A 10331-nucleotide genomic window follows, 5' to 3' on the forward strand; every position below is an offset into this window, starting at 1 on the left:
GGGTGCTGGCTTTCAGCAGACTTACAGAACGCTGGATGAAAAGGCCACGTGGACAATACGCACACCTCTCCCCACACACTGTACGTGGAAGAGACGAGTGTGAGACAGACTCAGGAGCGACACGCACATTTCCATGGGAGGAAAACTGTAGTTGATACTTAAGTAGACCCTCCTCCTCCTCCTGGCTCATCTGTGGGGTCAGCAGGGCTGGTGAAGCCCAAACTGGGGCCTGAATGGGGGGTTGCTGAGGACAGGGGATATTCTGCAGGGGATCAGGGACGGCGGGGTGGGGGAAGGCTTCTCAGGCATGAGGGAAGCATGAGAAAAAAAAACTTACGAGGAAGAAAACGGGGTGCTGGCTGGTTTGGGCATCCATGTGGAAGACGAGTGAGGACCAGGAGGGCCAAGGGTTAGTGGCCGCACCTGCAGCTGGTAACTGACGGAGCTCGTGCTGGGGGTCCAGTCCCTTAAATGGTGTGGCTTCAGTGTGTGCTGTGGGGGAGAGACCCCTGAGGAACTCGGGGGTGCTGCTGGAGCCTGATGGCTCTGTGTGAGCTATCGCTTCAGTGGCAGTGGCGCCGGGGCTGGGCGGCTGCCTGCAGTCGGCTCCCTCTCCCCTGCAGAGAAGCCTTCTCTCGATGGGAAGGCAAGAGTGGCTGTTGCTCCTGCAAGACTAGCAGGCAGGAGCAAACGTAGCTGTCCAGTTTGCAGCACAGGGGTTCTGCAGGGCAGCACTGTCTGGGACAGCACACTTGTCCTCATGGGGATGAGGGGACCACAGGATACAGGGAGAGGTTCTCTTTCTGGAGGCCTGGGGGAGGCAACACCCCTCCATCTCCCCACCGGCCCCAGGCAGACATTTTATCTGCCTGAGTAGCCAAGGTGAAGGCTATACTGTCTCTGAATCTCTGATCTCAGTCCCTTAACACTTGGGTATAAATATAAGGCACTGTGTGACTTCACAGGCATTGGCAGGGATGCCTTATCCTTAACGGCAGAGTGCAAGACTTTGCTTCCGGTTAAGAGAATTGCGATCATCCAGTCAAGAGGTAAGAGAGAATAGAAATAATAATAGCTAATATTCACCAGTTCTTATTCTGTTCCAGGTATTATGCTGAGTGATTTCACATGGAATTGTCACAAAATTCCCTGGACGAAGGAAATACTCGGTATTGCTTTGTATGACCAGCAAATGGGTCTTATTTACTGAAGGTTGGTGGATGGATATGCTCACACAGCTGGTAAGATGTGGCAATTTGACACCAGACCCTACTCACTTGACCACTATGGAATACTCCTTCCCAATTTTGGCGGGATTTTAGGTTGATCTAGAGCCTCTGAGGCAAGTGATTTATCCATGAACCCAATGGCTTGGTGACGCTGGTGACCCTCTGCTTGGGCACTGGCCATGGGGGACAGAAAAGAGGCTCCTAGGGATGCCCCTTCTCTCTCGAGGAGCCAGAACAAAAGGGAGGGCAGAAGGAAGTGAGACGTGGGACTGGGTGGGTGGAGGAAGGCAGGAGCCCCAGCTAGACAGTGGGCCAGGAAGTCCTTGAGAGAACAGTGGTGCCCTTGTCTTGCTGGAAGGTCAGCTCCATCTCATGCCTTTGGAATCTAAATGGCCTCTGGTGAGAGTGGGTATACAGTGTGGAGCTGTCCCAGAGCCATCCTGTTGGCTGAGATCTAGGGGAGGAGGAGGCCCTGATGGATGCAGATCCTGGCTCCTGGTCAGGCAGGGCCACTGCTTGCATGCTTGGCCTCAGAGACTTTGGCTACCTTCGTTCTTTTTTCCTTCCTTCCTTCCTTCCTTCCTTCCTTCCTTCCTTCCTTTCTTTCTTTCTTTCTTGCAAACCCAGGTCACAGAGCCCCTTTGATTTAGCCGTCATCCCCTCACCTGCTATCTTTTCCCTTTCTGCTATACCTACAAGGTCTCCCCATCCTCACCTGACCATAATCATGGACACAGCCCTGGGATGGCTCCAGATCAGTCCCTGGGGACCCTGATGGCATGGGTGCTGCTGTGATTGAGGGGATTAGAGCCAGGGGGAAGTGGGGGGAGATATGTCAGAGAGCTGGATGGAGGTACCGGAGGTGGTCCCCAGGCTGGGTAGGAGCAGCGAGTTCCAGAAGAGGAGGAAGAGCCTGTGGAAGAGCAGGGAGAGGCAGGAGGGGAGGGGCAGGTCATGGTCAGGGTCAGCCATATCAGCAACTGCTGGCCTCTTACTGGCCTTTGGGTACTGAAGTCTAGACCAGATGTAGTTTTTGCCTCCTAGGGGATAACATTTGCGTTGGGGAAAGGAGTCAATATGGCCAAGCCTCTGCTGTCTCTTGGGCTCCCAGGATTTGCAGTGCCTTTTAAGGGTTCCCTTCTGCTAGTAAGGGGTCCAACCCTGTTATAGAATGGAGCTCCTGGCTGCGATGGCCTTTGTGCTTTAAGAGTTGAGGAATTTCCTGCTTTTTTCCTGGGCTTTCTTTTCAACATGCGGGTCTGGGCATGTGGAGTGGGGGGTCACATGGGAGACAGTGGCTGAAGGGAGGGGGCAGTGGGGAGGAGCGTCTGGCTAGACTTTGCTGCTCCTGCCTACTCTCTGGTCCCCTACCAGAACGTGGAGCCCGAGGCCTCGGGCAACACGTGGCTCTCTGCTTCAGAAGACACACACCTGCTCTTGGCGTATACGCTGTTGCTTACTTTCTTCTGAGATGAGGATCTGTATTGATATAAGGGATCAAGACTAAAGGACCATCTGAATTTCAGGCCAGAGGTTGTTTGTGACCATATGGTGCTATCTGGGCCTGAGGAAGAGGGAATGGGGTAGGGGCCCTGCATGGGGCTGGCTCAGAGGGATGCAGTTATTCCCTCTCACATGGAAATAAACATTTTGGATCCCTGATCATCTCCCTGGGGGTGAAGATTCTGGTCAAAAAAGTCAAAGTTGGTCCCCTGGATTCACAGTTTTGTGTGCTCCAAGACAGGCAGGTGGTGGGACTTTCCTTGAGGGCTATTTCGCTCTGGCCTGGTTTTTCTTCTTTCACAGGTTGGTGTCCCTCCCAACCATCTCTTCCATCTGAAGACAGAGGGAGCAGCCTGATCTGAATGAAGGGTTGGGGTTTTGTCAGGGTGAGTATGTGGGTTCAAAATTGATGGGGGTGGGGGTGTGGTGTGTATGTGCGTGCGTGTGTGCGTGCGTGTGTGTGGTGGGGAATGGAATATTCGACAATGTGGCAGAAGAGGGAAGATTAAACTTGGTGCTTCTTCAGCTCCCACTGCACTGAGTGGCGCCCCCTGCTTCCCACAGGGGAAACAGCAGCCCCAGCTGCCCAGTCTCAGGTACCTGCTTTCACCCACCCCCTTTCCCACCCACCCCCTTGGTGATGTTTCTGAAGCTGCTCAGTCATCCTCTGACTGCTTGTGCTCTTTTGCGGATCTCCAGGCTTCTTGTTGGACTCTGGCTCCTGAAGGGGTGAGGTCAAGTGAAGGATTTGAACTTGCAGCGTGGATGGCTGGATATTCATGTCACACGGGTTTTGAGGGGTTCAGCTTGGACCTGTCAGTTGCCATGGAGGACTCCAAGCTACCGGGTCAGGCCCTCTGGCAAGACTGCAGTGAGGGGTGCTGGACCAGCATGCAGAGCACAGGGGACTGTCCTGTGGGGAGAGGCTTGGACATGCACTGTAAACTCAGAGTGACTAGGACGTCGCATTGCCCTGGTGACTTAGGCAATGGGTGTCTACACATGGAACATCTGCCTTTGCCTTCGCTGTTCCTTGGAAAGGGACAAGGTAGGATCCAGCAGTCCTCAGAGCTTCTGCTGGTTGGCTTTGTCCAGAGAAGGGCTTTCTACATCCTACTCTACTGGGGACATTTGCAGAGAGGCTGGCAGGGAATAAGCTATTCAGTTCCACTCAGTTCTTTCCCAAACTCATTCCAGAGTGTATAGTAGGATCAGTGTTTCAAAACTAGTGACTGTCTTGAATGGGTAGGGGCTTAGCCATTGCAGGAAGAAGGGGCAGTGGTGATCATCTAATGAGCCAGGGACTTTCCAACAAGCCCTGCCTCCCACACAGTCAGGCTCTGTCCCCACCCCATACAGCCCTCTGGCCCCATGGGACTTTTATTCTGAAAGGACCAAGGCCCCTGGCGGTTTGGGTGTGTGTGGGGGGTATCCAGAGGCTGGAGCTGGCCCTGACCCTGAACAGGCCCTGCCCTCTGGGCTGTTTTCCCGGTAGTGATTCCAGGACCCTAAAGGAGGGGACTTACTGTCCTCACTTCTCCCCCTTATCCTCTGTCCCGGCCTTGCTGGCCTTCAAGCAAAGGGTCCCGATAGCCAGGCGTGTTGGTCTTCTCCCTACTGTTGCCTTCACGCCCCTGTGTCCTCATCTTTCTAGCCCTTAGCCTTATATCTTCCGTCGGTTTCTAGCCTTCTTGCTGCCTGTCCTTCCCAAAGCAGACATGGAGGCCAGGTCACTATTCTGAAGCTTTGTAGCCTCCCCCAGCACTGAACAAGGGTCTTACTCTGTCCCATCCCTCTTCCCCAAAGTGTAGGATGGAGAAAGAAGATAGCTAGGATTCATTCAGACATTGGTACGTGTGGTCTGTTGAACTCTGTGTGGGTGAGGCTGTGCCTTGGGATGGGTTCTGTTGAGCACATGAGGCTTTCTTGAGAATAAGGACAAGGAAACAGACAACAACAACAACAACAACAACAACAACAACAACAACTCTACCAGTAGCTCCTGTTTACATTCTTGAACCCAACTCAGTTTTCCAGAAGTTTCACCAGGAAGAGTTCTCACTAGTCCTCAAATGCTCAAAGCTTAGTTCTTTCTTAGATGGAAAAGAAGAAACCAAATGAAATGAAGAGAGTTGAGACCCACTGTTCTCAAGGGGTCTTTCCCCTTTGCCTGTTTCTTTCATCCAGGAGGCCAGACCTTGAACCAGATGTGAGGCAGTGGAGTGTGACAAAAGACTTTGGCCTGGGGGCTACAAGTTATAGATTAACGTGGGGAGGAGGGAGGAGGGACCTGGAGGGAGAGTAAGTGGCCCAAAAAAAGGGACTGCTGACCTGGAACAATCTGGCTTGAAGGGGTATAAGGCCTCCTCCCCAGGAGGAGCCTGGGGACCGGTGCAGTCTGGAGGGCCCCTCAGCTCCTCTCTGGCTATTTGACCTTCCTGAAGACCTGCTCGCACACTGCATCCCTTGCAGTCAGTTCCTGGGGACACAGTAGGAATAATGAGGAGAGAGAAAGAAGGTTCTTGCCAGCCAGAGTTCCTTTCTTGAGGTCCTGGAGCCCCATTTGATCCTTCAGGATACAGCAGTCGGAGTGCTTGATGTATGGGGAATTGTATCATTGTCCCAAACCTTCAACTTTTCACCCCAGAGGAAGGAAGGAAGCTGGGTCACAGAATGTGAAACGGCTAAGTCTCCATCGCTCCAGTCATGATTTATGGACATTCATCTGATTTGTAGCCAGGGGCCCAACTGGCCCCTCTATTTCTTCCTCTCGCTCCTCTTCCCAGTGCTTTTGTTTTCCTTTCTTGCTTGCCTTCCTTGGAGGGGGGGCAGGGAGTGGAGTAGGAGACTGCTTTGATTTGGGCAAGAGGATGTGTCTTAGCCCAAACAGGGGGATGAAACCCGTCTCCCAGCCCTCACCGAGCTTACCAGATACAGCGTCTCTCCCTCCAGCCAGTGTCTCCAGCCTCGGTTGGGGACCTCCCCTTTCTGCACACATACTAGCTGCTCCTCCTCCCAGGTTACTATGGTCTATAGGGAAAGCAAGAATAAGGGAAGATTTGGAGGCAGAACACCCCAAATGCATCCAACTCACTCTGGGCTGCCCCACTTCACACTGCAGAAGATACTGTCTTGCTCCAGCCTCTTCATTCTGAGTGAGAGGGTAGTTTTGATTCAACATGACTCCCCCACCCCCCCTGCCAACTCCTACAGGCTACTGAGGCCATAGTTTGTCTATGGTGACTACTAGGGTAGGGCAGGGATGGAGCAGGATAAACCACGGGTAGAATTGGGTGGTGGGTGATGAAGAACAAAGACTTGGTCCTTGGGATACTTCCAGCTGGCCTGGAAGGTCATTTGGGAAAGAAGAGAGATTGGTTGGGAGTCCCACCAGGGAATCTCTCCTCTTTCTCAGTTTCAAGGACAGCTGAAGTGTCCCTGAGAGTAAAGAATCACCCCCCCTCCCCCATCGGAGTGGGGCGGGCCTGGTATTCCAATCAGCATTTCTTAAACCCTCCTATAGAATAGGCCTTGCTAACCAAGGTGCTGAGAATCTTGATCAGATTGAGCAGGAAACAGGTGTCTACGATGCCAGGCAAGCGCTGGGGAAGAGCTGAGTCTTCAAGGAAGCGAGGGGTTAGTTAGATTGGAGATACTGGGACATTTCCAGCAAGGAAAGGAACAGATAGAGGTAAGAGAGAAGGTCAAGTAGTTGTAAGAGGCTCTAAACTAGGGTGTTTGTGGAAAAGACCCTTGTATTCCATGGACCTCATCTGGAACATAATGGATTGCCACTGAAAGGGTTTAATTCATGGTCACTTTTACATTTTTGATGAATCCTTGTGGCTATAGCATGCAGAGTAGATTAGAGGAGGATTAAGCCTGGGGGCCAATTTCGGGCACCAGGCGAGAAGAGAGGGCTTAAATAAAGGTAGTAATCGCAAGAAAGGCTAGGAAGGATCAGTGATGTTCAGTGAAGTAAAATGGGCCATGAACATAAGTCACATATGTAACTGCAAGATTTCTAGAAGCCACATTAGAAAAGGAAGAAGAAACAGGTGAAACTAATTTTAATGACATATTTTATTTAACCTAGAATATCCCAAACACTACAATTTCAGCACGTGATTAAAATAAAAATTACTGAGACGTTTTACATTTTTTTTGTACTGTCTTAAAAAACTCACTATGTGGGGCGCCTGGGTGGCGCAGTCGGTTAAGCGTCCGACTTCAGCCAGGTCACGATCTCGCGGTCCGTGAGTTCGAGCCCCGCGTCGGGCTCTGGGCTGATGGCTCGGAGCCTGGAGCCTGTTTCCGATTCTGTGTCTCCCTCTCTCTCTGACCCTCCCCCGTTCATGCTCTGTCTCTCTCTGTCCCAAAAATAAATAAAAAACGTTGAAAAAAAAATTAAAAAAAAAACTCACTATGTATTTATACTTATAACACACCTCGGTTTGGACTAGTTACATCTCAAGTGTTCAATAACTGTATATGGCTAGTAGCAACTATATCAGACAGTGTAGATCTTGTAAGGATTTCTTGACCAACTAGATGTGGGGTGTGTGTGTGTGTGTGTGTGTGTGTATGTGTGTGCATGTGTTGGGGTGCAGGGGTAAGGGAACAGAACATGTTGACTGTGATTCCCAGGTCTCTGGTCTGCCTGGTTATCACCATTAACAAAGGCAGTAAATATAAAAGCAGAAATAGGTTTGGGTAGGAAGATAATGAATTTGGATTTGAGCTTGGCGCGTGCAGATGGAAACATTGTCCGACAGACGAAAGCTTCACCCTGAAGTTCGGGAGACAGATCTGGCTGGAGAATACAAGTTAAGGACAGTTTACAGATGGTAGCAGAATGCATGGGTATAGATGATTTAGCTGATGGCTGTGTACAGACAAGAGAGACAAAGTCAAGAACAAAACACTGTGGGGGAACCCCAGATAAAGGGGTTAATAGGGGAACTAGGGTCTGCAAAAAAGACCAAAAAGACGGCATGAGAAACAGAAAGAAGTAGAAAAGAGTGGAGTCAGAGAGGCTAAGGGAAAGGAGACTCTGCATTGACCAACTGTGTCACAGGCTAGAGGGTGAGCAAATATTTCTTCTTTGGACTGAAGGTGACCTGCTCTTTTTGTCCTTTAGCTGGTGATAAGAGGGGGCAGGAGAGAGTGGTTTGGGGGAAGCACCCGGAGACTGTTACCTTGGGGATTCTGCAGCCTGCTGTGGTGGTCACTTTCTCTGGCTGGGAGAGGTCCCTTAGTTTTGCCTCAGACTGTTAAGAGGCACCTATCTGCTCTCCACATGCCCTCCCCCAATCCCCCGGGAAAAGTACCTGGCATTTTCGTCCATCCACGATCCTTAGATCTTCTTCAAACTCAACTCCCACATCGAATTCCAGAATGTAGTTGCGGAAGGTGCTGAGGGTCTTGACTACCACGTGGTTGCCCTGATGGTCAATCTCCTTGTCTGGCTTGAGCAGCAGCGCTATCTTCCGCAAGGCCATGCCGATGTCTGTGGGGGGCTAGCTGTTAGCAGGGGTCCCACCAGCCGGCCAGGAACTTCCCTCCTGCAGGAGTACCTTGGGGCTGTGAGCTTCCCTTTAGCTGGGTGTAAGACTAGAGATTGACTCTCCTACCAGTGCTCCTGGCTAGAAACGGATCCCAGCTCACCTGCCCCCACCTGAGCCTTTCCACAGCTTCTAACCCCAGCACTCCTCCTTGTCAGTGGGATAGAGAGGAAGGAAGGGAAAGGGAAAAAGGGGAGTGAATGGGGCCTGGGGGAGGGGTGAGGCCATTACTTAGGGCTTGCAGGTAATGTTCCATGTTCTTCTGCGAGACAAAGCGGTAGTAGCCGGTGAGGTTGGGAGGCATTGTCTGGGCTGGCCAAGATGGAGATGGAAATTTCAGGAGAATACAGCAGACAGGATGAGGAGGGAGCAGATGTTGTCTGGCAGGTGAGGTTGAGAGACTCCAGGCCAGCCTCTATACACACACACAGTCACAGGCGCGCGCGCACACACACACACACACACACACACACACACACAGAACACTCTCGAACACAGAGGCTGAGTAAAGGTCTGTGCTTACCAGGGCTTTTATAGGGCTGGGCCCTGGTGCAATAAGAGCTCCTACCAGACTTTCCCCCCTCCCCCCATGATGAGTTTGGGACTGGTGCCTGCAGCCTGAGGGAGGGGTAGGAACTTGGCAGCTTTGTGCCTGACCTCGGCTTTTCCTGAGGAAGGAACCTGAAGTAGTATCTGGGGCTGTCTGTCATCCAAGACTTGACCCTTTTCGAAGGTCAGTTTTGGCTTCCAGCCCATTTCTGGCAGGTTTGGGAACTGTTCCAGAGCTCTGAGGGGGGCAGTCTCCCCTGGGAGAGGTCCGGTCCTGCTGTGTGGTGGGGGCGGGGGGAGCTTCCAGACTCATCCAGGGACGAGTTCTAACAATATCCTGAGATCCTGGGATTGAGTCAGGGATCCCGAAAGGTATGAGGGGAAGAGGTGGGGAAAGAAGGGGTGACAGTCAGCTGGCCAGGAGCCACTGTGAAGAGAATTCTCCAGTGCTGCCTCCCACAACTCCCTCAGACAGCTTCACCGAGTTGGGGCCCCAACTCTGGATTCCAAACTCTTTGTCCAATAGTGCTCTTCCCAAGCACAGAGAGGGTTGTCAGCGCGAGGTATCGGGTTCAAAGTCCAGAGCAGAAAGTGAGGGAGGAGTTTGGTTAGCTATTTTGGAGAATTTTCTACTCTTTGGCTTGGGACCCAGGGGTTTCCCTCTCCCTCTGAAGTCACTGATGGAACCATCACCCCCCAGTTCTCAGCCTTTGGACAGCCCATGCTTACCAGATGTATTCCCGTGGCTGGGGCTGCCTAAATTATTGTGTACCTCGCCTCCACCCCCTACCACCTTCTCTCTCTCCCCCTCTCTCTCAGACCTACCAACTTCCCTGGCTTCAGAATCAGCTGGATTGGTTCATCATGGTTTAAGGTGGGAAAAGCAGGGAGAGGGAGGCAGAGAGCCTAGGCAATGGAAAAAAATCCCACCTGCTAGCGACTTGTTTCCACAGGTGTGTGTGTGTTGGGGGGTACACAAACAGCACACTCTTCCTCCAGTCCTGGAACTCTTTCCACCTCCCTGCTGACCATCCCATGGTTTCCTCAGATACTGGGGCCAGAAACTGAAGTGCTACAATCTCTCCGGTTTAGTCTGGGTTTTGCTTCACGGGCTCCCGGGAGGCACGCAGCAGGAACCTGCTGTTGGAAAGGGCTGTGAAAAGAGGTTAATGCAGAGCTGCAGCTGGTGGTGGTGGTGGTGGTGGTGGTGGGGTGACGTGAATAGTGCCCCTCCTCGCCTCGCTCAGGTCTTCGTTGACGTCTCCCCTTCCCTCCCCCGGGCATCTAGCTTCTCGATTCTCCCAATGTCCCTCTTATTTCCCACCCCCTCTACGGCTTTCCAGCTTCCTCCCCAGCCCCCGCAGTTTCCTTGCGCCCGCAAATTGCAGTCTAGGGAAAAAGCCCTAACACATTCTCCCGCCCCTGCTCCCCAGTCCCATTGGCTCCCTCCCCCGCCCTGCAGCACCTGGGCCCCCCCCCGCCACCC

General features: G+C 52.3%; 1 protein-coding gene across 3 annotated transcripts; it reads right to left on the bottom strand.

Moving 5' to 3' along the window:
• Positions 1 to 4720: 4720 nt before the first annotated feature.
• RBP5 (retinol binding protein 5) lies at positions 4721 to 10147 on the bottom strand. 3 transcript variants are annotated; one of them, XM_019834456.3, is made up of 4 exons: positions 9776 to 10147; positions 8063 to 8241; positions 5661 to 5762; positions 4721 to 5548 (listed from the first exon to the last, which is right to left on the bottom strand). In XM_019834456.3, the coding sequence occupies exons 2-4, from the start codon at positions 8231 to 8233 to the stop codon at positions 5444 to 5446; spliced, it is 378 nt and encodes a 125-aa protein (XP_019690015.1). In that variant the 5' UTR covers positions 8234 to 8241; positions 9776 to 10147; the 3' UTR covers positions 4721 to 5443. The 3 variants fall into 3 exon arrangements, with proteins under 3 accessions (XP_019690015.1, XP_019690014.1, XP_003988401.1); XM_019834455.3 differs by lacking the exon at positions 9776 to 10147 and adding an exon at positions 8528 to 8810; XM_003988352.5 differs by lacking the exon at positions 9776 to 10147 and adding an exon at positions 8528 to 8808 and having other exon boundaries at positions 4721 to 5211.
• Between the last annotated feature and the right edge of the window lie 184 nt (positions 10148 to 10331).

This window comes from Felis catus, chromosome B4 (assembly GCF_018350175.1).
Source record: "Felis catus isolate Fca126 chromosome B4, F.catus_Fca126_mat1.0, whole genome shotgun sequence".
In the NCBI taxonomy this organism is placed as follows: Eukaryota; Metazoa; Chordata; class Mammalia; order Carnivora; family Felidae; genus Felis; species Felis catus.